The sequence below is a fragment of the Hypomesus transpacificus genome, chromosome 8, assembly GCF_021917145.1.
Source record: "Hypomesus transpacificus isolate Combined female chromosome 8, fHypTra1, whole genome shotgun sequence".
NCBI classification, from domain to species: domain Eukaryota; kingdom Metazoa; phylum Chordata; class Actinopteri; order Osmeriformes; family Osmeridae; genus Hypomesus; species Hypomesus transpacificus.
In genome coordinates, this window is record NC_061067.1 from 4,438,520 (window position 1) to 4,466,460 (window position 27,941).

The following is a 27,941-nucleotide window of genomic DNA, read 5'->3' on the forward strand; positions in this document are numbered from 1 at the left end:
GCTGTGGTCACCAATCATATTAGCTGGAGACTGAGTCATCAGTTTGCTGGCGGTCATGTACTAGGCTTGCCATCGGCTGTGGTTTGATGTCCAACATTTAGAGGGACCAGCATATCCAGCTTAAGGCAGGTAGAGTGCTCGTCATACAGAATTTCATGACGCCTATTCAACATTTTTGATTTCAGTCAAGTGATTAAAATTGAAAAATTATACATAAATAAATGTATAGATCCTAAACATTTTTGTCTTCTCATTTTCCTGTACATTTAAGGGTGCAGGCAGGTCAGCAGCATGGTACAGGGTGAAGGCAGCATGGTAAAGGATATAGGCAGCATGGTAGAGGATATAGGCAGCATGGTAGAGGATATAGGCAGCATGGTAGAAGGTGTAGGCAGCATGGTAGAGGATTTAGGCAGCATGGTAGAGGATATAGGCAGCATGGTAGAGGATATAGGCAGCATGGTAGAAGGTGTAGGCAGCATGGTAGAGGATATGGGCAGCATGGTAGAGGATATAGGCAGCATGGTAGAGGATGTAGGCAGCATGGTAGAGGGTGTAGGCAGGTCAGCAACATGGTAGACAGAGTTTAATGCCTCTCTAACCCAGTGTGCTCGCCAGCCTGAACATGTCATTTGAAATGAGGACATCAAATATCTCTGGATCGTTCTCTCCGTCCAGAGCTTACACAGTTTGCACCAACCCATCACTCTGAGCCCCCTTCTGCAAGTCAAGTCCTGAGCTGCAATTCAGCAAGATTTCCAGACCTCCCTTAATCTATACGAACCCGAGGGGAGGAGGAGAGGCCAAGTTAAATGAGTGTAATCTGAATGAGTTTTTTCTGGAACTAAGGAATGGCGCTCAGCGCACGGGGGAGTGAATGATCGTATCCTGCAGCAACTGCTGCCTCACTGACAATGAGGACATGACCATATCGATCAATATGCTGAATCCACTTTGATTAGATCCACCATTAGAACATTTGATCCCCTGAACCTCTCACAGAGCATCTTATGAAAATGTGATCGCTCAATATTTAATGGATGGACAATTAGTCTCAAAACCACCTGGTTTCTGAGAGCCGACGAGGAGTTTTTGAGGCCTGCTTCATGCAGATGTGTTTAGGTTCCATGTTTTTGCGTTGATGCTGTCTTGTGAGTAGAAGAGAGGGGGAGATTTTCCTGTGGGGGGGGGGGGGGGGGGGGGGGGGGCATTTGGGGGGCAGCTGTCTTTGTCTCAGGAACATCAAGGTCCCGTCCCTCTGATCCAAGGCTGCCTCCCCTGCCTGTGAGCTTCACAAAGCAGCTGAGAGACCAGGCACTGACGGACCAGCACTGTGAAACCAAGCCCCTTCTGTCCATCATTATTATGCAGACACCAAACACCTTCTGATGTGCCTTCACATCAATAGGAAAACAATTAAGCGGTTTTATATCCGCAATTTGTAACAGGCTCTGTGTGCGATTAGTACTGTCTGGAAAGTCCACCATGTTTAGGCATACGTGGAAACAGGAGCCAGCCTTGAGTTTGTAACATCAGATGAATAATTATCTACATGTGCAGAAAATGCCAAGTCTCTCTACGATGACATTTTTCTTATCAGTGGCAAACACTGAAGGTGTTATGGGGCAGTCTCTTTTTTGGAAAGTATGGAAAGATAAATAAACAACCGTGAACCTGTTCCATTGAAGATTTTAATTATGCCAGACTTTATAATCTAAGATAGCAGCTGATTTGTCTTATATATTTCCAGTCTGTTGTCATTCTAGTTAGTAATAGAGTTATTCCAGACATTAGTGGGGCATAAATGACGGTTTCCATGGAAATTATTGGAACAGTTGCCTGAAAACAACCAGAATTTAGGAAAATCAATAAACCATTTAGTGTTGAAATTGGCCAATCAATTCAACAATCATCTGTTTGAAGCGACAGTGAGAAGCTATCATTTAGATAGCTAATAGTCATATTGATTGTGTAGCTTTAAAATGTCCATGTTGACTTTGTCTATCCATCCATCCATCTACTTATCTCCAGTTTTCCTACCTCTATCTCTTTCCTCCTGGTATTATTTGTGTTTTGCTTTGAACAAAGAGACAAATCAGATGCGTCCTCCTGGAGGGGGCTGGTGTGTGTGTGTGGGGGGGTCAGGGGGGTGGGGTTGAGAGTGGAGGGAGAGTCAGCTGGGCAGGAAGAGGCGGGGCGGCCCGCAGGGTTGGGGGAGTGGGTAGTGGCAGGCCGAGCACCACATCACTCCAGGCATCTCCTGACCCTGTGTGATTGATGGGGAAGAGCTGACTAGTACAGCTCCCAATGTCACTCTGCAATTAAATAACTCCCACTGCTGACCTGCCTCCTCCCCCTCCCCCTCCCGCTGCTCACACTCCGCCCTCTCCCTGTTTCCCTCTCCTCTCTTTTCTTATCACTCTCTCTCACTCCCTTACTGTCCGTCCTCTCCGTCGCACTACTCGCCCATCTCGCTCTGTCCGTCTCTCTCTCCTCTCTCATTGTTTTTAGTACAACACTCTTTGATCCCTCTCGCTTTCTCTCTCCATCCAACTCTGGTTTTGTTCTTCCCCTGTCGTCTTATCACTGCTCAACTTCTGTTTAGCGACAATATCCAACTTTGACTCCCTTTTCTGTTCATCTTTAGCAGTCCATCCTTTCCCAACACACACACACACATAAACGCGCGGGCGTTGTTCTTTCTCTGTCTTTTTTTACCTCCAGTTTATCTATTCTCCTTCACTGACCCACTCGTTTTCCGGGCTGTTCCTCCTGGTTGCCTCTCGATTCAGGCTGCTGTCCTCCGTCTGACAGACAGGGGCTGCTCTTTCTATTAATTAGGGTCACCTGCTTCACCATCCATTTATCACAGAGCACAGCAGAAGATTCCAGAAAGAAAAGAGTGACAAATAGATGAGTACGGACTGCCACGAATATTGTACAGCAGGGACAAGAATGTCCTTGAGGCTGGCAGCAAGCCTGCAAATAGAAAAGCACGGAACAAAATGCCTTGAATATAATAATGGTTCTGTTGGATAAACATTTAGTTTTTTTCACAATTGCTTTGAGGTTGACCTTTTGATACTTTACTTCATTCAGTGCGTCCGTGTAAACTTAAAAACTTGATTGCAGGTGTATTTCAAGAAACGTCAGTTCAGTGCAAGTGACAAAACACATACTAATGACACTTAACTCCCCAATTTTCTTTTCACTTTCCTGGAAGCTGTTCTCTTCTAATTGGACATGCTACAGTAGGCTACTTGCAAAGCTACTCTCTGAAACAAAATATTGTTCTTGTTTCACACATTTAATGCCCCCGACCTCCACCCCAACCCCCCCCCCTCCGATTGGACTGCGACATCTGGGCTTCATTAGACTACGTTCACATAGTACGTAAACTGCAGTACCAAGGGTATATTTAATTGGAGACAGTTCTGTATATTCATTTACTGCATGTTAACGAGGGGTCTGGAACAACATTCTGTCTAATATTGGATTATTTTAGAAGATGAGCATTGCATCAGCAGGGTCAGTCTCCTCCCGCAGTATCTGCAGCCCAAGGAGATGTTTTACTAATTGGATAAAAAACAAACCTTTGTTGTGACACAACATATTTTTAGTTTGGAAATGAGGGATACTAAAAGGATCAATTTCAAACCTCGAGACAGGCCCCACGGGTCAAACTGGAGTTGCAATTAAAGAAAATGTAGAGCATGTTCTGTTACAAATGTATGTTTCTGTTGTCCTTGTACATTAATCAATCATTTTAATTCTTGATTAAAATTCAGTAAGGCAATCTTAAAGCAAATTAGACAAATAGTTAACACTCCACTGCAAGTGAGTTGAGACTGCATTTTTTTATAAAATGAAATTTTGAAAATAGGAGCCATGCATTTTGGCTAGAAGGAGTTATGATTATTTTGATAGATGGAAGCGATAAATTCATTTAATCCCTTCACAATTTCAAAGTAGAGTAAAGTAAATGTTGATGTCATAACTTGACTTTCAAGGTCATTGACGACTTTGTTCTACTTTGTGCATATTACTGTAAATAAACACATTTTATTTCAATTGATTGTGGCAAGGTCAAGACCTTCCTATAGGAGTCTTGACTTTATGTTTCATACTGTAGAAACTACAGAACATACTGTAGGCTTACATTCCAGAAGAACTGTCGTTATAATTGCATGTAGCCATGTCAATCTTAGCCTGTTGCGTATGTTAAGCCATTGCTTTGAGTTAACACGATTGTGCGTTACCAGCTGAGGTTAAAAGTAAACCGTGAAGGTGTCAGAAGTATGCTTCCTCGGCGTTTGGTATTTCTAGCGGTTTCTGGTGTTTTTCTGGGCTTTTCTGCCTCAGTGTTTGGTGTGTCCGCGTGTGTGGGAGTAGCCAAAAACCTCGCAGCTGGGTGCCACCGAACGGAGCAAGCACTGGTCAGATACTAGCGTTCGGAACAACTCAGAGAGCATCGGCTCGTTTGAGTGAGTGACTGTGAGAGGGCGTGTGTAAGAACGAAAGAGAGAGCAAGAGAGGGACAGTCAGAGAGAGAGTATAGCTGATCGGACTTGAGCGCGGAGTGACTGCGCCGCATCTCACTGCTCCTGCTTGTGTGCGCATTTACGCGCTGTTTGGTTCGTAGTTCAGTTTCGTCCTAATTACTCTGTATGCGACCAGGAATAATTCCCTACGATGCTCACAAGTGGTACGCCGCACGCATTAGAGGGACGCGGTGAAACCTCAACTTTTATCACTCAAAACCAACCTCGGCTGACAAATGTGTGATGAAGTTGAATCCTTTCTACTCGGTGAGTACATTCTAAACGTATTTGAGCATGTGCGTGCAGTTGCGGCTCGCAGCAGTTGCGTTTCAGTGATAGATCAGTTTTCCATAGGATCTACAGAAGTTGTTGTATGGTTAGTTCATGAAAAACGGTTTGGTGGCTAATTCTGTAATTAGTATTCAGAAGACATGGGGTTCCTGCAGCGGTCGGTCGTTAACTAAGATGTTGACTAAGGTTTTCTGTGGAATGTTTTGCCATCATGGGTCTTTGAAATGATAAATCCAACTCCTCTTTCCTGTACGATTACCTTCCAGCGGACCCTGAGCTGATATGTTGATAAAATGTTGTCAGTCTAGTGGAGGATTTCGAATGGAACAGTCTAGGTTGAATATAGCCTACAGTAAGAATGAGGTTGATCGCTCTACGCATGCAACAAGATGATCTTGGAAAACAGGTGCGTCTTTGTTGTATACTGAAATAAAACAGTATTACATAAAAATTGAATGACAAAAAAACTTTTTTATAACGGTGTATGGTTTATTTTGTACTCCGCCCAATGGCATTTTGTATGATCTTAACATACTACAGCCCGGCGTTCTTGATACTTACAGAAGTATAAAGGTAGCCTAGGGGGGAGGTAGACGCTTTTTTAGAGGCTGAGAGCTATTTGAATTCTGCTCGTCTGTTGGTGGGAAGATAGACTTGAATTGAGTTCCCAGGTAGCCCAGCCTCGATGCTTCCATGGGGCACTCAAGCATGACAGGATTGTGTGCAAAACATCCTGCAAACGTACCAAGGACTTATTCTGTCTTCGTTTTGGATTAGAGAAACTATACTGCCTTTAAGGGGAGAGCTGAACGTAGATAGCCTAGGTGGGTGTTCAACACGGAATAGTTACAGCCTAGATTTTAAGATATAATATTAATGTATACGTTTTCATGCTCTCCAGCTATAATTGATTAATTTCTTCGCCAATAAAGGGTTGAATTAATAAGCAATGCTTTCATAATTGAAAAATGAATTAAATGAATGAATGTCGCTTGAGATTGGAATCTTTATAGTGTTATGAATCAGCAGTTATTCTGCCCTACCAAATTAATCAGCTAATTTTTGATTAGAGCAATGCTATTAATCACTGCAAAACCTCATTTCAAACGTTGTTTACTGTTGCAGGTGGACACATTGCAATTTAAAAGATTAATTAATGAATTCATTTATTTGTATTCGTTTGTATTGGCTAATAATGTATTCATTAATTCATATGGTAGGTTGCACCTGACTTTTAGATTTTCTTTATTTGTACTGGACTCACTAAATAGCCTACTTAATCTCTATGTCTTCACTCAGGCCAATTGTTATTTCTAATAACCACTTATTCTATGTTGCCGTGATCAAACCAAGAGGATCACGGAACTTGAATTACAGTAAGAGCTTGGTTATAGCACACCTCCTCATGTACCATAGAAAATTGCCCACAGACCGCACCAAAACTTTAGTACTACTAAAGTCTGAGTCATTCAGGGAGCCTTCTTCCCTGGTTTGAATTCCCTTATTGAATTGGGGTGAAAAATACACTATTTTGAAGGATATGAAAGAAATAAAGTGAATGATTGGTTACTAAGCAGTTGTAATCCTGTTTCTGGTAAATGGGATTTGGCCCCTCAGTGAGAGACGAAGGGATAGAGAGAGGAAAGAGAGAGAGAGAGAGAGGGAGAGAGAGAGAGAGAGAGAAAGAGAGACAGATGGAGGGGGAAAGAGAGAAAGCGATATAAGGAGAGACAGGCAGAGGGGGAAAGAGAGAATTGGAAGTAGAGAGAGAGAGAGGGGGGACAGAGAGAGTGGGAAGGAGAGCGAGAGAGTGACGGAGGGGGAAAGAGAGAGTGGGAAGGAGAGAAATTCAGAGAGATGTGTTGGTGTTGCTACATCTTTGCAAGGACAAATAAAATAAAATTAAAAAAAAGTAAATGAGTTTAGAACGCAATTCATCCTATCGTCTTTTAAAAACCTCACAAGATGAACAGAGAGAAGGAAGTCTCAAAGCTGAACACTGAATACAGCTGCCCAAATCCCCCCCCCCCCACACACTCCCCATCGTCCCTCCTAGTCTTCAGTGATGCAGATCACATCAAGCTTCTGACTCCCCTGACAACTCACTCCCAGTTCTCATCTATATGGCTGTGGGTTAAGTACAAACAAGGGGCATTAATTCTAGACTCCACCTCAGCCTGACCCTTTGCCTAGCTTCTCCACCACAGAGTTATCATCTAACAGAGCCCACCTCCACGGGCTTGACTCTGCCTCAAGCTGAATGTGCTCCACTTTCTGCTGCTTCCATTAAATTCCCATGCAGAGGCATTACTTGTGTGTGTGTGTATGTGTGTGTGTGTGTGTGTGGATGGGGGTAGGTCCATTTGTGTCCGTCTACTGTATGTTTGTATGTCCAATTTGTATGTTTGTCTGCAAAGTGTGTGTGTGTAGATATATCTTCTGCCTGTAAATTTTGTATGTGTGTGCGTGTGTGTGGGAAGAGTGGAGACCCTTTCTTTATCAAGCACAAAGGCAGGTTACCCTGAAGGTTTTCTTGTCTAAAGGTTTGTCTGTCTGTGTGTGTATTTGTGTGTTTGTGTGCACACCAGCTGGGAACAAAAATGTCAGAGAGGTGGGAGGGGTCTTCAGAAAAAATGCCCAATGCTGTCATTGGGTAACAAATGAGCATTGTTGTTAGAGTTATAGTTTTCAACCTACGTAGATGAACTAAGATGTCTTCCTGAAATGATTTGTTAAACTGTGACATATTTCACAAATGCAAGCCATACATGATTCAACCCCTTTTGTAAATCCAGAGTACCTATGGCAAAGCCTAGTGCATGACTTCCACAGGATTTGATGGTGACACATTTTGCTTGGAGGGGAAGAACAGACAGCCAAATGAGTGTTTCGAGAGTGTGTGAGGGAAAGAAGAGGTCACAATGTGCCAAGGCTATTATCTCCATTGCCCAGGCACCTGCCAATACTATTCGTAGAGGAGAGGAAAAAGAGAGGTCAGTGAGGAAATAAATACATGTGCGGTCAAGCTCTCAGTTTCTCAAGAGTCTGTTTTCAGCACCTCCCCTGCAGACTGTGTGTGGTTTCTGACCCCAGCACATCCTCATTCAAAGTCATGACTGGAGCTGCGATCTTGTTACCCTTCCATGTTTCCTCTGCTGCAGTCACCTGTGGATAAAAAATTATACCAAACATACCACTATTGGCAACACTTCACTTTTTAAATGATCTGTTACCTAATTACTCTTCAGTATGGTTATTGCACAAGTTGAACTTGGTGTGGGTAGGTTGGAATTTGGAGGGGTAAAATGATGAGTCTACATGCTAGAAACACAGTAGGATTTTCATTCACTCGATAAAAATACACTTGTCAAGTTGTTTGCAGAAGAACTGTTCATAAATCACCCAGATAAAAAAAAGCTTTAAAAAACAGAAATCGTCCTCTGTCATGCCGTGTTGTGACTACACCTCATCCTTTAAACATGATATGAACCAGTTGGATCCATGTCTCTCACTGTGCTCATCGTTGAACCAAGGCTTGTGTGGCTGGTGTCTGAGAAACAGCTCTCCTAGCCTCGTCCTGGCTAGCGGGCCCCGGGGACCAGGGGTCAGGGGCGCTCAGGTCCATCATGCTGCTGACGGCTCCGATTTATTTTTAATTTGGGGGATGTTGAGGGCTCGCCACGCAGATCCTGTGGCTTGTTAGGTGTTAGTGGTGAGCTTTCCTGCCCCCTGCTTTGCTCTCCCATATAAAATAAATGTGACAGAATAGCGACCTTGGTGGATTTGCAGGAGAGGTGATGGGAGCCCTGCAGAACGACACTAATTGATATTCCAAACACCTGCTATTGTTACCCTCTACGGGGGAAAAACTCTGCTTGTGTGTGCATTGAAAAGGCAGGCCATCTCCCCCCACTTATGCTCTAAGTAACATTTGACCTTATTCAATTTCCTTGATTTATGCATGCAGTGGTGTATACAGTCAAGTTCCCCAAAGGATGTGTTGATTGTATTTACTTTATTTACTGTCTATTCATTTTTTGCCAATTCCTTTTATCATTGCCGAAAAAATGTCATTATCGTTGCATCAGCAAGCACATTACTTGCTGTCGAAAGTGGCTGCGGTCACACAGGCAATTTTGCTGACAGAGATTTCTCCCTCTCTCCCCTTCTCTCCCTTTGCTTCTCGTTTTCTCTCTCTCGCTGTTCTGATAGGTGTCAATTACTTCACCTCTACAGTGAAGAATCAAGCTTGTCCATCGTCATCGACCTCCCCAAAGCAGCCTTCAATGTCAACTTTCTTCAGAGTGGAGGGAGATACCACATAGCCTTTCAAGTTGCCACACCGAGGACCACCAACCACCACAGCCGACAGTACAGCTGGACTTCCTCCTCCAATCGCAGCCCTCCAATCCCAGCCCTCCAATACGGTCCTTCAGGGTAGTATTCTCTCCGAGTCACCTTTTTCTCTGGAGAAACTGAGACTCACTACATGTGTGGATAAGACCCGTTTTTTATCCTGACATTTGTACTCCCCCATTCGTTGTTTTTTTTAACCGGTTGATCTGGAACTTGAGCTGCTTTTGGGAAACGGGGCCCAGATGAGGTGGTGTGGCTGGGGTGTGTGGAGAGCCTCCGTGACTCTCCTGGTTCTGCTGCTCCCCCTGTGGGAGAAGGCCTGCTGGGGGGTGAGCTCCATCTCTGGGGCCCTGGAGGAGGGAGAGTCCCCTGAGGATAAGCCCCACAGGCCTTGGAGCTCTTCCCTAAACCAGCGGGACGGCCTCCGCAGACAGAAACGCAGCTGGGTGTGGAATCAGTTCTTTGTGCTGGAGGAGTACACTGGCAATGAGCCGCTGTACGTTGGCAAGGTACGTGTTCACATCCCTGTTTTGCTCGGTAATCACATCTCAGTGGATTTGCAGCTTTGTCAAAACATGCCGTCGATACTGTTGCATGTGTTTTGAAATCCTTAACAAATTTGGAAGATTTAATCAGAGAAATCACTGAGAAGAACCTGCATTCCATTTAGATAACTCTCTGATTTTCTTATGTTTTGTTTGACACGTTGTTACATATTTATTTACAGAGTTCAATTCAGCAGATGGTACATATTAGCAGCCTTGTTTGCGCTCTTACATGCCTAACTTTAGGAGATTTTCTATTTTAAATTGTTACACACAACATAGCAACACATTGGACATATGTCTCAATACAGCCATCATCTACTGTATTTTACTTGGTGTGCCATTGTAACAATAACACCTGCTGTGTCATATCAGGAACAAGCAGTACAATGTGAACCTATTTATCCATTACTTTACATATTATACATACCGTTCATTCACTTTCAGATCATACAGAACAGGTTTGGCTTCCAAACTGCACATTGTATGGGATTTTACATGGATGAAAAGTTCTGTTGATGACACAGAAGTGGTTCTAGAATGTTTGTGTCACTGGCCTCTTCTAGACAGACGCATAGTTTCACATAGAAACATTGGTTCCTCAAAGTGTTGTTTCAGCACCACGTAGCAGACGGACAGCTCCTTCACACAGAGTTGGCTGGTATCTCAGTGTCGGCCAGATGGGTCGTGTGTGGGCTCCTGGATCCATGCATCCTTGAGGAATTTTCTAGTGTTAATATCAGATCAGATCTCATCTTCCAGCTCATGTGCAGGATAATCTTCCAGGCCTGGGTGTTATTTACTGGGTCTGGACTCCAAGACACATTTGCTCCTCGACTCTGAACTAGATTACCGCCTGCAGCAGGAGTTTAAAAGAGGGTTGGTTCTCACAATACTCTCCAGTCTATTGCCTCCTATCTCTGTATGCTGGAGCAGGAAGCAAACCAACATTAGCATATTTATGAACATTGTTATGGAGATAGTTATAGACATGGTTAGGGATTGAGGCACCGTCCCTTCCTGAGTAAGCATCTAATGATGTCAACTCAGTTGCAAAATATTATTGATGTGTTTTGTCATGTATGTTGGTGTGCACTGCATCAACAATCAGGCTGAATCTGCATTTAACCTTTGAAATAACTTTTTATATGCATACACTTTGAGGTGTGCTTGTGTAGGCCTTATTCTGACATTTTAAATTAGCATGGGGAGGTAAACCAAAGGTACGACTGATCAGGCTCAGGCTTTTCCGGCAGGTTCTCGTCCCAAGAGGCAATGTTGAAGATCCACTCCCATTGCTGAACTCATATTGAACAGTTACAACGAAATCTCACATGCAGGGATGTGAGACAATTAGAAAACCCTGATAAACCTTTCCCTCAAATATTCCAGATGAAAGTTTTAAAATAGCACAATGTTGGTTCTATAAGGTTTTTTAGAGTGTTCTGTCGAGATACAAAAGTCCAAACCCTTGTGCTCCTGCACATATTTGATACACTTGATATTACTGCGAGCTTATTGGTGTTGGGTGGCTCCGCCTCCTCCCTGGCCCGAATCCCCCCTCAGCTCATGCTGACCCTTTCACACCCCTGACAGATCAGATCTATTTATTCCCAGAGGCTGTGCGAGTTGCCTGGGAGCTGTCACATTACTCGTCCTCTAAGATCGCGCTTGTCACACGGCGTGTGTGACATGGCAACAGCACAGTGCTGCGGAGGCTTGTGTGCCGTGACCTCATGGCGTGGAGTGAGGGACGAACTGACCCCGTGTCTTGTCATAGAGAGGAACTTCCTGATACGCAAGATAGTTTGATATATGCTTTGACTCGGGAGCACAGAATGGCAATTCTAATTCAGATCATTTATAAAGTGTTATCTTGGTTGGATTAATCCTGCATGTCATCGACATTTTGTTACAGAGTTTCACAAGACTGCAATAGAATTGCTTCTGTCAGTCCAAAACACTATCTAATATAGTCAATAATCCATAGTATAATCTTAATTCAAGGACTGAACTGTATCTAACATGATTCCCTCAGCTTTTTTAGGCCATTTGTGGGAAAGAATAAAGAAGAAAAAAAAGAGTAACGATGGAAATCTCAATTGCAATCTGACATTTGAGTGCAAACAATGTAACAGCCACCACATGGATCCGGCCATTTGTGTAACCAGAACTGGAGGGAAATATGATGTAATGGGTAGGAAATGAGAAGTCATCACTTTGGCCTGGCTGCTCCCTCTGCATCTGCAGTCTGTTGGGCTTTAATGCATTCTGTCAGATTCCGAATTTCACAACCAAATGTCTCATTATGCCTTGGCTCCCTGCCTGGGGTAAGTGCACTGGCCTGAAATCAGCTGCAGTCACAGAAAGCCAGAGAAAACATACATTAAAGCCTCACAAACTACACAGACTGAACTGAAAATTGGTGACAAATATTTCTTTTTTTTAGGGAAGTGACATGGCAGAGTTGCTCATCCTCTTAAGCAGGCATACGCTGGTAAACACGACTTGATTATCATTTTGCGAAGGGTGTCCATGTGACAAAATATTTGCCACAGTTTGAATGAGATGATCTGTAGCTGGTGCCAAATTAGTGATCTAACTATCCATGCTGTGAAAGACAAATATAAAACAGCACTTTTTGGCTAATTGACTTATTTTCCCATCATTTCTTTCAAGATTTTATTAGATTTGTTTTGCCTCAGCTGCATTTTCAAATACAAAACGTGTTCAGAACCTCTGGCTTCTCCAGAAACAACTTTCAACAACGTCTATGTGTTATGTTGTGGCTCTGTTGACAGCAACCCACAAAGACTGCTTCAGCCGTCCTCGTGGCTCTGTTCACGATTCACTGAGTACAGAGATTTTCCCATCATGCCCGAGGCAGAAGATCTCCTCCCTCAGATCAGATGGTTGGCCGAGGAGCACATCAGACCGGACCCTTGTGTTCCGTCTTGTGCTTCTTCACAGAGCCATGTCCAAGACTAACCGTCCAATTAACCGACATACTTATTTTTACTGCTCATGCTCTAATGGCAGTGTTTGGGAAGCAGTGAGTTTTGTCTTCCTGCCTAGCACGCAACATCATGCCCCATGCTATAAAGAAGCATTACATTACATTTAGTCATTTAGCAGACACTCTTATCCAGAGCGCCTTACAGTAAGTACAGGGACATTTCCCAGAGGCAAGTAGGGTGAAGTGCCTAAAGACACAACACCTGACTCACACCGAAGCACAAGATTATGTATGATGGTTGACTTGGTCCATTATTGAGTGGCCCAAAAACGTTGATGCCATGCTTGAAGAGTCGTTGCATGTATAGTTAAATGTGGCTGCCACATGAATGACTGGGCTGGTTTCTATGGACAAAATCTGGTAATTGGGTCACAGAATCATGTTAATATATCATTGGTTGACAGATTTTTTCCCTCCTTGGCCGAGCTTTTCCCACCGGGTGGCTGACACTCTGTGCTGTAAGCCTGTAACGACAGTCATTCAATTTAGATGGGAACAAAAAAAAAGAAAGAAAAAAACATCCTGCAACATGTGTCACGGGCATTAAGTGTGGCCCTCGCAGGCACTAACATCGGAACATGCAGCTCCTGTACTAGCTGCGCCAGCCAGCTAACTCATTAGCATTCTGTTAGGGGGTTCTCTTTCAAATGGATTAGCATCAGCGCGCGGCGCTACCACAGAGGGGGTCACTCTCAATAGCTGCTACTCACTCTCCATACCTAAGCACAAACAGACCAGCACAGCTGGCGATTGGGCAGAGAGCAGTATGGCTAGCCTGGGAGGACTGGATGCAAGCTGACAGGGGGGACAGTATACATGAGGTACCCAGGTAGGAGATCAGGGGTTGGGGGGAGCTCAGTGCCGAGGACCCCATGGGGACGTGGGGAGGCCTATCTGTGAAGCAAAGCATCAAAGTGGATGAAGACGGAATGAAGACGTGATGCAACTGACAATCAGTCATTTTTTTCAAAACAGAGAAAACATGTTTGCATGATGTCTAATTGCAAAATTGGACATTTGCATTGTCACCTCTTATTCACGATACAGTATATCAGTAAGCACTTAGCAGTTAAAAACTCCAGCAAACTCCGTGGAGTGTCAGGGAAGGTTTGATCTGGTCATAATTAAATACAATACTTTATGCCGAATGACCATATTATCATGTTTGGGTAAATTGATTGAAAGCATTGAAGGGTGCAGACTTCAGTTACAAGTTTGAGTAGTTCTTGGAAATGTTGATGATGTAATTTCTCTGCCTTTAGTACAGTCCTCCGGGTTTATTTCTCTCACTTTATAGTATTCTTTTGTTGGGTTGCTAAGAAACAGAGGTATGAAAAAAGAAGCAAAATCATTGTTGAAATGATTGTACCATTCGGGTTTGTTTGATGCCCTTGTTAACAGTGTTTCCTCATACTGCATGGGTGCAGCAGATAGGCGTTCATGGTGTTAATGTAAAATAGCTACTTGTTTATTCATCACCATACACACACATTTCCGTTTTCAACTGTGTTTGGAAGTTTGTTTTAGATTTTGGGGTATTTCAACAATACAGATCTTTTGAATTATTAATAAGGTGGCCTCAAACAATGTAGAAATGATTGTTTGAAGAAAATGTTTTTTGGGGGTACAAACACACACACTCCATCTTTTTTTTCCAATACAAACTTTTTTTTCTGTTTGGATTTTAACAGACTTTAGATAAAGAGTCATGGAAGAGAAATGATGATTGTCTTAGACCTGCCAGTGGAAATTAGACTGATAAAGTAATCTGATCCAGTTGTATACATGATCCAGATAGTATGAATTAGAGGAAGTCAACCTACATTGTCAACTGTGTGTCTAACTTAATAGGACGAGTCAATAAAGGAGGGCGTCCATTTTCATGAGAGCAGTAATTAGATTACAGTATTGATGTAGAAGAGCTGATGAACGTCTTTTTCTAATGAAAGCAGTCAGATCTGGGTGTATCAAATATCAGTTAACTGGTAACTATTTTCATTTGTTGTCTAATTTACCATATTACAGAAGAGACTCTGGAATAATGATAACATTATTTAAAAGTAAAGGGATTTAAGGCAAGATGCTACTGTACTCTGTAGTGCACACTGCGATTCATACAGGTTTTCAAAATAATGTATAGTTTTTTCAGTTAGTCTAGTTTTACTCAGCTGAAGACAAACACACTTTCATTCTAAAAGGTTCCTGTATATTCTTTATAAATCCAACGCTATGAGTTGTCATTTGATCACTGTAGCTTAAATTCACATATGCTCCACGGTTGTTTGATATGTTTCTGAGCAGTCATTCTATTCTCAGCTCATTCATTTTCAGCAGAGGTGATGACTCTCTAGTCTTGACAGTGTTAAATTATGCCCCTGGCTGACACTTTGCAAAGACTACAAGATGATTCACAGCTGGGATGGCCTGTAGTCCACAGTAAGGTGCTTTGAGCATATGTGCTGGAAATGCATCAGAAAGGATGTGGAAGTGGAGAGAATGATTCACTGTGTTTTTGTGGACAGGACTGAATGTATTCACTTCTGGAGGTAGTGTGTTCTCTCCCAAAGGCGCTCTCAAGCTGAGGTTTAAGGTAGTGTATTGTTTGAAGTGCTACTGCTTTTGTGAGACGCTTTTAATCCCCTCAGCTAGAGCCACTGTACTTGGCAGCAGCACTGAGAAACTGGCATTGTCCTTACATCCACATCACTACACCACAGGTATCAACTTTCACCAACATTCTCTAAGTATTAGAGTTTCGGAAATGAAACATTTCACCCAATTTATAGTCTATTTTCTCTGAACGGGGCTACATCTTCTATCTCAGGACAAAAGACAGATATGGATTTTAAACTAACTTGATTGGATGGTGGCCCATAGTGTTCTATTGCCACCTTGTTCTAGACCCCCTATGTTCCAGTACGTTAGTCACAGTGTGGCTCATGCATTTGTTTACCCCTGGGGGATCTATGATGGTAATGTATGTATTGGATTCTCCGCCGTGCTTGGTCCATACGCACTATCCAATCAATATCTTGTTTCAGTTTCTATTTGACAAATTAGTGGCTTAATGAATCTAATACAAGCTGGTTTAAATTAGACTGAGCAGAAGTCATTGATAGAGTACAGTATATACATTACAGTATTATCTGCATGCAATCAGAGGATGAACAGGAGTTAAAGTTGGTTTTACCTTGATACAAAAGAGTTGAGTTAATGACGGCAATGTCTGAAACCTCTAAGTTTTTTCGTAAAGTAAAATAAGTACTTGCACAGAACTAAGAATGGGATCTGAGAATGTGTTTTTAATCTTTTCAAATACTTCAATGTTGATTTAGCTTTTTGCAACTTGACCAATGGGCTAGTCCCAACACATCAGAATCAGCTTTACTCGCCAAGTAAATTTGCACAAACAAGGAATTTACTGTGGCCGGAAGGTGCATACGGTAAACATATACGAGTTTTTAATATAAAATGTAGAAAATATAAAATGTAGAAAACTGACAATAGTATCTGAGATAATTCCAACCACTACTATACAATGAGTTTTTTTTAATATGCAATACAAATAAAATAAGATATAAAGAAGAGTGCAATGTGATTTGTGGAATGCGCAATGTGATCCAGCATCCACCTCACTGTCTCGGCAAATTCAAATAAACACAGGGTATTTGAAAGGATTTTTTGTCCCAATTGATTTACGTTGTTCTTCCTTCCACCTTCCACAGTATTGTAGGAGAAGGCCAGCCTCATCTCCAAACCTCTTCACGCCTCAGCTATGACTTTTACTAAAGGCCACTTTCAACAAATGTCAATCGCCACCGAACATTGGTAAACAGTTTTAGTTCTGACCAAATTTCAGAGCACTGACATACATGCTAAGGTTGCCATTAGGGTAGAAATACCACAGTTCAGACCTGAAGAAAAAGGGCATTTTAAAATGGAACATGTCTCCAGTGACTTGATATGTTTATTTAGTTATGGGTTGATGTTTTTCCAAGACTCTTGTTCAGAGTTGTGTAAATGTTGACAGTCTTAACGTCTGACAGACTTGACTTCTGGTGAATCAATCACCACAACCCGATGCAATGCAATTTGAAGTGTAAAGATTTAAAAATGCAGAAATGTGCTTCTACAGTAAATGTGTAATGGCATGCAAAACATAGATACCTAAGTTGGTACAATTATTGAAGGTATACTTATTATTTTATAAACAACTGTTGATACGTCCATGTTTAACTTTTGTAATGTGTGGCAAAGACGCTGCACTTTATACAGTTCCATCAAGTACAAACAGTAATGTTCCAATTCAAGGCTTTGTATTTCCCTTAGATTAGGAATTCCCTTTTTCAACCTCATGACATCCTTCCCTCACAAATACTCTTCTGACAAAATGTTCTGTACGAGGATGATAAAGTTGCCTGGCTCTTAGAGGAAACTATTGATATAATTGCTGTCAAGTGGTTACATGGAAGTTCTTGTCGACACAAGAACCCTTCAATGAACAGGTTTTTAATCTAAATAATCTGTGTCAAGCTTGGCTATCACAACATGTTAACCATGAAGAGCACTCGAGAGAGTGTGTGCGAACGCGAAGTGTAAACAAACACCTGCAATTATATTTTAGCCCTTGTACATATGTAGATACATTATTTATATAGAACACAGAGATTGTTTGTATTGCCTGTTGAAGAGAGGGATTGAGTAGTTGAAGTAGTCCTTTTGGCAAGGACATTAGCGTTAGCAGATTGTAGCTATGTTGTTAACATAGACAACGACTACAGAATTCATTTTATCAAAACGGTTTGAAATGTTTTAGTCCTTTTCATTGCATTTGAAAAGCAATATATGTTCCAAAGACCCATTGTTGTAGATTGGCTTCTTTCCCTAATTTGAATGAATGGAGCCATTATAAGAAGTGTCAAAGGTCTGTCTAGACAACTTACATTTCACCTTGCCAGATGCAATGAGATGATGTTGTTCACGTCTGAAGGAGTGGCATGGCCAGTCATTGCAGCATAGGCACTCTCACACACACCTACACATACGCACACACACACACACACGCCTACACATGCGCACACACTCACACACACACACACACACACTCACACACCTACACATGCACACACACCTACACATGCATACACACACACACACACCTGTATCATCCATTGCCCATCTCAGCCTTCAAACAAAGGCTTTACAGTAAATCTCATCTCATGTTTTCACAGCAACCATCTGGCTGTCTTTAGAGTTGCCCTTGACATGTGTTTGTTAATTAAAGACATGTAGGAGTATGTGTCTCTGAGGCCTTTAAATCCACCTCCCCCAAATCCTCTCCCCCCCCCCCTCCTCCCTTGTCGCCTCAGTCTTGTCATTATTGCCACCGTGACAATTCGTCATCGCCGCCAATGAAAGTCATCAAGCTGGCTTTCCCTGTTTTCCTTCCTCACAGTTTCTGACATTCGGCTGGCTGCCCCCATCCCGTACAGGCTCACACACAGAGGACATGAATAGGCGTCACGCTCAAAGGGGGGAGGGAATCAAAGCTCTTTCCCTCACTAACAGGCTCCTTAGATACAATCTTTGTGACCTTTGTTCTGTTCTGGGAGCAATACGGGTCCCGAACTGACAGCTCACTGACATACACTTTTGAGTGCGCCCACAGAGCGCTTCCATGAACAGAGTTGCAATACATGAACCTGGAATTTGCATTTATATTATTTTCCTCTATTGACAACCCTCATTCTGCCCCAATAGTAGGAGCATCATGTGCTAGACTTCAAGTGGATTAGGAGGAGATGACAGAAAAAGGAAATTTCAGAACAAACAGCTCCTGACACCAAACAAACCACCAGAGTAATGAGAAGACCTGAGAATTGAATCTTGGAATTCATTTTATGGACACAATTCATGCCTCCCCCCAAAAAGCCTTCTGCTGATGGTGTTGCAGGTAAATGATGGATAAATGGGACAACTTAAAACCTTCAGTAACATTCACTGGGCGCACTGTGTTGTGTAAATACCCTGCTTGTGCTTCTGTGTTTGGTCGACATTTTCTCAGTTTCTCATTGTCCATGATCTAAGTTTTGTATTTGAAATCTTGGCTATATATTAACACCCTCCCTCCCCACCAGCCACAATTTCATAGTCATTTCTTATTTATTTTTTCCCTTTGGTAACTGGGCTGTGTTCTTGAGTTATTAAGAGGCTGCCAGCAGGTGCACGTACTGTATGAAGTCTATCTCCTCTGAGGGAGACGAGACAAATGCATAAGTGGCAATCAGAATAGTGAAAATCATTGATTGAACGTTGAAACGTTTCGACGTTGATTGAAAGGCGATTCGCTCATGTGCTCAGCAGCAGAGATCAGTGAGGCTTGCATTACCCTCACTGGGGGGCTGGCTGTGTGTACTTCCCCATGTATCCTGTGAAAGAAGTCATCTCCAGATTCTTTGTAGCTACTGTCAAGCATTTATTCACATGGTGGTGCCAGCCACATGGAGTCAGAGGGCTGATAAACGACCTTTTAACTCACTTGAATCGGTTTATTCAGAGAAGAAAATAAAATTTGTATTTGCTGCTTTAGCGAGAGGGAAAAAATAAATTTTTGTGATTCTGTATAGTTTTCGATACAGTGTGAATTTAAATGTATTTTTCAAGTGTCTGTGTTGATGTGTGGTCTCAATCCTGAGAATCCCCAATGAATATTCTCTCTCTTGTTCGCACAATCAAAATCAGACACATTACTCAACTCACCTCAGCTTTCTGAAGCTTTGCCTGGTTTCATTTGCTAGTCAAATCAGTGTTTTACATCTTTAAGCCATGACGAAGAAATAGGTAGACTAACACTAAAGGAACTGGAAGCACAGCCTCTACATTAAACACTTGGAGCTGATGGCTGGTGGCTGTCCCAGATAACTCAGCCAGACAAACGGCTTGTCTCTGTCTGACACGTAGAATCCCTACGCTAATTTACTTGATGCATCATAGGGGCAATATGTTCCTCATGATAACCTTGATGGTACTGTTTGATGGATATTACCGCAATTGTGACTCTCTTTGGCCTTTCTCTATTACCGCACCTCGGTGTCTGGAGCGACAGGTCACTTTATTTGAGTATGAACCTAATTCACCATGAGATTCTATGGTGTTATCCCTCACACCCAGAGAGACAGGACCATCTCTCCACCTCTCCATCACACCTCAGTGTTATAGTGGGAACGTGCCATATGTTGCTAGATCTCTCTAATGAGTGGGTGTACAGTAGCAGTCTGATGGATTACTGATTTATGTTTTTGTGCAGTAATGCTCTAAAAGGTTTTGGTTGGTATTGATACAATCAATAATTTATACAATGATATCGAAATGAAAAGCGGTGCTGGCTTCAAGTCAATGCTGGTGTCACAGTCCTTGTCATCAAACACAAAATGGTGTTTACATGAGGAGACTCAGAGCACATAATGGGAAATTAACTTAATTACATTCTAACTGCATGTGTCTCCCAGATTGAAGAAACATGGGTAGGAAACAGATGTGCCGTGTGGTTTTTGGCTGAGGAGTTCTCAGCATCCTTGTGGTCTGTATTTGTTTGTGTGGGGGGGCGTGTTTGTTTGTGTGTGTGTGTGTGTGTGTTTGGGGTTATTGAGCATAAAAGACAATTGCCTCTATAGATCCCGGCAGAGTAAATAGGAGAGGATGTTGTGACTCCCCGCCACCCCAACCTTTTTCACTGGGCCTCATGCTTATTTGTAGACTCCAATTTGACAGTGGGTGACTACATTGGCATTGTTGTATTGTAATCGCTGCAACTATGTGACGAGAGGACAACAGGAAAGCATATACAACTGGTTCACAATATTGCTTTCTTACCCATACATGTGTTTGACACTGTAGAGAGACAGAGATATATTTTGACTGACAGCGGGGGAGGCTGTTTCTGTTTGACTCTCCACCTTCAAAACGTTAAGCTCTGCAGCGGGGAGAGGCACAGGAGCACACCAGGGCAACATCACAGATGCTGTTTCTTTTAAGGTTTTTATTTTGGGCTGTTTGTGAAACATTTTACAATTCTTGTGGAAACCCCATTACACTCGACCGTTCGAACCGCGCTGCGAAATGTTTCTTTGGGGCGATTGTTGATTAAGGGCCTGTAGCAGCAGTGAAGACTGTTTGGCTGTACCGGAGCCAGTGTTGCTCATAGGATGCTTCTGGGTATGGACTTTGTATCTGTGCTTGCCTCAAAACTGTGTACACAGTCCACTGAATGGAAGAAAACACTGCCTCCTCCTGAGAGGGAAATGATACAAAAGCTGAAACAGTTTTTTTATTTATATATTCAGTTTCCCCATTTTTATTGCCAAAGGCCTCCTTTCTTTCTCCATTTCTTTGTATCTGCACCGTTAAAAAGAGAAATGCATCAGGTGCAATTTTACTGCAAGTACTGTCAGCCATGCTAGATTGCTAACAGAGACATTCTTACACACATACTTCTTATACACATATTAACTATAAGACACTGAAAATTGCATCCATCGGGACCAAATTTACTGAAGCGAAATAGGTCAAAAAGAGGTACAGCAGTGTTCGCCATACTACCCAGAATACATTGCAGTGGAAGTATCATTCTGTTTATCCCTGAAACTGGATTTAATGAATTCTCTAGAGAAGTGCCAATCATTAGGTACAAAAATATTCAAAAAGGCAGCAAAAAATATCATGGTTTAAACTTTACATTAGCTGCTGTCTTTTTTCAGAGTATTACGGTATCTCCTGCTTCTTCTACAATCTGACACATTTTCAACAAATTCCAGGCCCAGTCCTGTGCAGACAACCACAATGTAACCTAGCTGAGAACATCACACAAATAGAACAGTAAATCACACTTTCAAGTCACGCACCGCCATTCAAAACCACACATTGCCTTATCGTTATCATGATGGGATGCGTGCCCCACATTATACTGTGCACAGTAACCAGGTGCAGCAGTGAAGTTCTGTCAGGCTGCTCACCTGTACAGTTTCCGCTTTCTTATTCCACGCCCCCGAGGTAACAACACAAACACAAAACCAGTGTGATTGTCCCAAGGGAGAGCTGCCTGAATACAGATTGACGATAAGTGTCAGCCTTGATTCCACTTCTGGTTTTGCTTTCAGATCTGGCTGGCTCCAGCCCCTATGCTCTCTGGCGTGTTTTTCAAGCAAGGCTCGCCACCACGGCCCGCTGAGCTATGCTCCCCTCCAGGGAGGCAAAGAGAGGAATTATAGAAAAAGCTATTTACATTTTTGCAAGAGAAGCAACAATGGCTCTAGATGAAAGTCCAGCATAACGAGAGAGGAGGTTTCAAACACCACCTGTAAATGAGCAGCGACGGTTCAAAAACGGGCGAGATTAAGGAAAAGGGGTGGAAAGTGTTCAGCTTGGGTATTCTTTAAATAAGACGTGCTGGTACATGCGGTTTTTCATATGCTGCTCTTACTGTTGATTAGATCTGAATATAAAACTCTGGAGGGCAGTCGTTTCCACACTCTATCTGACTGCTGTACTAACACAGTGGAGGAACTGAATTACAGAAAGCAAAAAAAGACAAATTATACAGGCAGCTGAACCCAGCGAAAGCCGTCAGAAGACTACATATAATCGTAGGACCTGTGACCCTCAATTGCGTGCTTTGTTGGCTGACAGCTTTGTCCTCCGTGGTATTTACCAGGACAAACTGCCACGGTTGGCTTGGCCGAGATTAAATGTTGACTCCCGCCACCGCAAGACAATTTGCCTCAAGTTTTCTCCTGACAGCAGCATTAGGTGAACAAACATACTGAGGCCATTTTGAGAGTGGCAATTGAAGCAGTTTGAGGCATGAACATGAAACTAGTACTGTCATTATGCCAGCCAACCTGTAATCTATTAAGAGTCTGATGGATTTCTTTAAAGACAAATATGGGTGATCTTGGAATATTTTCCATGAATGAAACTTACATACAGAGTTGAGTGACTCACAGACTCTTTTTATTCAAGACATTGAAACAATGTTATTGACTTGCTGGTTTTGCCTGCGGTAGCGTCATTGACAACGTTTTGTTTGAGAGAACAACCTTGAACATCACCAACTTTGGAAGCATTCAACCAGACAGCAGTTTACTGGACAACGTTGCTGTAAAGTATTTCTTACACAATACTTCTTTTCACAGCACTGCCAATCTTCTTCTCGGTTGTGAAAAAATGCAATATTTTGTATTCGCACTGATGAATGAACAATGAATTCATTTACATTACAAAGAATATGACTTCTGTTTAGGATAACAACAACACACTTGGCATGTCTTTCTGTCATGACTGAATGTGTCAGTTGGTTTGACAACACCAGCCTCCAGGACATCTGTCACACCAGCTTTCTTTTGTGCTCTCTCTCTTTGCAGCTCCACTCAGATGTAGACAGAGGAGATGGCAACGTGAAGTACGTCTTGTCAGGGGAGGGCGCTACGTCCATCTTCACTATCGACGAGAACACCGGTGACATCCACGCCACTAAGCGTCTGGACCGGGAGGCCCAGGCCTACTATACTCTACAGGCCCAGGCGGTGGACCGCATCTCCAACATCCCCGTGGAGCCCAAGTCGGAGTTTGTGGTCAAGGTCCAGGACATCAACGACAACGAGCCAAAGTTTCTGGACGGGCCGTATCTGGCTGGAGTGCCGGAGATGTCTCCCCTAGGTCAGCCTGTGTGACTCTCCCTCTCCTCTCCTCACCTCCACTCTCGTCTCTCTCTCTCTCTCTCTCTCTCTCTCTCTCTCTCTCTCTCTCTCTCTCTCTCTCCCCCCATCTCATTCTCTCACTTCCTCCCTCTCTTTCTCAACCAGCTTCTGTACTGTCTTGCTTTTTCCCAAGACAAATCACCCCTTTTCGCTTTCCTTGTCACATTCTATCTGTTCTCATCTCTCTCTCTCCGTACACTTCAGATGTTAATGACTACTGAGACGGCAAACTCTGTCTCGACAAAAAATGAAATTGCAGATGATAATTTTTCATCTTTCAGGCTATGATATCCGTTACCTTGGTCACAGTAATGGGAAGCAAGATTAGCACTGAAGAGGTCATCTCCCATGCTGTGCACTTCTCATTTTATCAACCATACTTTCTATTTATATACATATGTATGCTGTATATATACAGTATATATGTAGATAGATTATTTATTTTTTACATCCAAGTTAATTGTTAAGTTTTCTATGCTTTCACATTTGTTGCTATTACACATTGTGTAATTACTGTAATAGCTTTGAAGATCAACTAGTCCTGTTCAAACAAATACAACACCTCAAAATAGTGCACAGACTGTGAGTCCAGAGATGCTTAGATAGTTTAAATCCAACAGGACATGTTTGGAGCACCTCCTGAGGTATTTCACCATGGAAACAAAAGCTTAGCTCATGCAGCCGAGGGACCCTGGGAGCCAATCCTGTCAGAATGGAAAATGTGGATTAAGGCTCCATTTAAAATGCATGTGACAATCTGCCAGGAATGGAAAAACAGCCGCCACATGCCTAGTGGCAGACAATGTCTCCCGATCTCAGGGTTAAGTGATATGACAGCTGCAAACACATCCAGGCTCAATATTAGACACAACAAGATGCGATGAGGGGAGGAAACATCCCGGCCCTACGTCCTCCCCTCAGTACAGGATGATATAGGCCAAGATGATGGGAAACTAAGGGACATGGGTCGATCGTGGCATTTTTCAGTATCTTTGCTCATTTGAAAGGAAAACCATTCCAGGCTGGAGGAGGGTGGCAGATCCAGGGAGTGCTTTGCTTGTGATTTCGACACTAAGAACTCATAAGGATAAAAGCGCCTACAGCAAACGGATGGAATGTCTGTGTGTGATGGGTGGGGGCGGGGGGCTGTACAAGGACTCAGGCTTAAGGAACTCATGGATTAGAGTACAAGGGCTGGAGAATCTTGTGTCCAACCGGAGATAAGAGAGAATCTTAGCGTGTCAACGCCACAGAAGAACGCCACGGGAAGCAGACAGAGCAGAGCCCCAGGTCGCTCTGGCGGGGTTATTTACTCAGCCCAGCCCTGTGAAGGTCTTCATCTCAAGTTGTTTGAACAACACGTGAATAATGCATGTTTCGCCTTTTAGAAAATATCTGCTCAAAGCAATTATCAGAGCGGTAAAGCACAGAGGGGTCCTGGAACCTTGTGTGCTCAATATCTCCTTTATAGATGTCTTTAAATCATTAATGGGCAAAGACCTGGACCGTTGATGAATGGCTTCAATTTAGAGGAAATCATGAATTGAATTAATTAAGTAATTAGGTGGTGCTCGTCCACACACATGGAGACCTTAAGGACTGAGGATTTCGGAGGGCTTTTGTCTTAATCACGCCTGGGATGTCAAATAAAAGACAAGAGGGCTCGAGGACGGTTGGCTGTGTGACAACCCTGAGCCCGGGCAGACTCCTGTTCCAGGGAGGACGACCCAGCGAGCGGATTGAGGGCTCATTACAAGAATAGGGAATGTAATGTCAACCCAAGGCCACAGCTTTTGAATTTACTACCCAGAAGTCCTCTATCCACCTGTCATTGTTCCTGTCTAATTCAAGAGGCCCCCCCAGATCAAGGATGGAACAGTCGTTTAATACCGGGAGAGAAAGGGGGTGGGGGGTGTTTTGCTGAAGTTGACAGACAGACGAACTCCAGAAAGCCGTGGTAATGCGACAGTTGATTCCAATTATTATTTTCTTGTGGTTAGAAATGCGGAAGTGGTAAATGTAATATTTGAGTTTAACTTTTTGATAGTGTGTTGATTTTGGAAATGTTCAAGTGAAGATTATGAAAGTATTGCCACCCTCGGAACAAAAGAACCCAAATCTCGAGCACAGCAGGCAATTATGAACTCTAATGGTAACAAAAAGGTAAATTTTGTCATCCACTTCCACTCAGCAAATACTGTAACTCGACTCAGAGCAATAATCCGTGCTTATCTGAAACAGAGGGGCACTGGTGTGTGAGCGTGCATGAATGTAATCAACTAATCATGTATGGCAGTGTTCAATACTCATCAAAGCCTTGCAAAATTGGTGAGCTTAAATGGCTTCCTTGATAGAGCTTTCTTTAAATAGGCAATTATCAGACACAACTACACGTTGAATACCCTTTTTTGTTAATATGTTACAAGTGAGTTTGTTTAAAAGTCGCTCTTCAGTGGTCTCAGACTTTGCGGACTGTTATGTATGTATGTATGTACAGTTTTTTTTGTAATAAACAATACGGTGCAGACTAAACATTAAAGCTTAAAAACATGACATTAAGTATTCTGAAAGAGATGACTAACAAGTTCAAACTTTGGAATGTGCAGAAACGAAAATTCCAAATGACAGTTGTGTCTAACAGTTTCTATCTGTGAGAACATCGCTCTCCCATTCAAATGTGATGTGGTATATTTATTTTCATTACTGTCAGATGACAATTGTTCTCCCAAGAAGCGGAATTGATTAGGCAACACTTTTTGTTGACATTCTCTGAAAATAAATGAAAATATGAAAATTTGATCAATCATAGCAATGAAGATGGACAAATAAGGAAGTGACACGGACAGGAGAAATGCATAAGTGGAGAAGGTGCTGGACTGGAACCGTGTAATGGATTCATATTTCAGGGTATTTATCAGTTTGAGACAAGCACAGATCCTTGATGCCTGTCTATTCTTATATTACTGTTTCTGTCTAAAACCCGAAGCAATCTTCAGTTACTAAACAGCACATACGCCACACAAAGCATAAACACAACCACAACACAGAAACCTTGAGCTAGCCATAATCCTCATCATAGTCCAGATTTAGTGATAACTAAATCCCGATAATAATTTTGAGCCTTCTGTAAAACATTTTCAGATGACATACTGGACGTCAGTGGTACGCTCTTTAATACCTTACTGTAGTCAATTGTTAACCTTGATTGTTTCAAAATGTTGTCATTGAACTTGTCAGAAATGTAGGTGTTAATATAATCTAAGGCTCCACATGGAGCCAAACCTGTTTAAACTTCTTCTGGTCTAAAAGGCTATATCCTACTACCTTCAGATTCAGGGCCAAGCCTGTTAATTTTGGTTTATAGCTCCAACGGGGGGCCCTAATCTTCAATTTCCATGATCACTTCATTCTGTAAAAGCTTGTAAAATACAGCTCAAGCTAGAAAGAGGGATTTTTTTATTAGGGTGTTTGCCACAAAATAAAATATAACCTACTTATAAGACGGCACTTTCCTTTATATGCTTCAGTGTAGGCGATTGCGTAGCTTGCATGAGTGGCTAGTTATTAAAGTGAAATATACAAACATAAAGAACCTATTCATCTGATAATGTTCCAAACAATGTTTTTATTTCAAGGTTACTTCACCAGTGATGTCTACCAAGGATAATGACACATTTTGATAAGGAAAGGGGCGTCAGCTTTTATATGGCCGTTGACGTCAAGTCTGAGTCTTCCTAGGCTTGATTGTCTTCCTCAATCTATTAGACAGCAGGTCTTCTACTAAAACAGCTCAAGAATAGATCATCGTTTTAAAAAATATTTCAAAACAGAAGAAAAAGCATAGAATAGAAAAACATTTGGACTTTTTGGTCAGACGTTTTATTCGTCAGATGTTTAAAAACATCACTTTTCTAATAATGTTGATTTTGGTTAACCTGTAAAAACACTTTATAAACTGTATGCACAATTGCACTAACAGCGTATTCAGCTATTTTTTTTTACAATGTTTTCTCATATTAGCCAAGTAGCCAGTGGCCAGTGTCAAATGCCTCTGCTGTGTGGGATGGTTGAAATGGACCTGTATTTTTGTATAATATACCATGAGTATAAGCATGTCACATCCTGAGGCTAAGACTATAACCCTGTTGTATTCTATGGTTTTGCTTACAAAGCCTTAATGAAGGTCCTCCTAAGCCTTTGAAAAATCTTCAAAAACTGTAATTCAATCCGAGTGGCAACTATGCGTTTCTATGGCCACTGCTAAACTGTGGCACTGAAGCCAGGCCCTCGCTGTAATGGTTCCCTTTATTAATGCTACAGGTGAATAGTCTGATTAGGTTGATTAGCAGAACTGTTCTAGGTGGGATCTTGCACAGTACTTATGCCTCCGTTCCCCCTAGACTGAACTCTTAACCTCAATCATATCGGCTGACATTCT

The 27,941-nt window shown here is 42.4% G+C and overlaps 1 protein-coding gene across 2 annotated transcripts in view; it reads left to right on the forward strand.

The window, feature by feature from the left end:
- Positions 1-4,431: 4,431 nt before the first annotated feature.
- The window catches only part of LOC124470431 (cadherin-7-like), a 55,337-nt gene continuing 31,827 nt past the window's right edge, over positions 4,432-27,941 (forward strand). The window contains exons 1-3 of one of the 2 annotated variants that reach the window (XM_047024309.1): positions 4,432-4,808; positions 9,045-9,697; positions 23,168-23,462. In XM_047024309.1, coding sequence (XP_046880265.1) covers positions 9,431-9,697; positions 23,168-23,462 — 562 coding nt within the window. In that variant the 5' untranslated portion in view covers positions 4,432-4,808; positions 9,045-9,430. Of the gene's footprint in view, positions 4,809-9,044; positions 9,698-22,798; positions 22,905-23,167; positions 23,463-27,941 lie in introns of those variants that run through there. The other variant, XM_047024310.1, reaches the window with a different exon arrangement.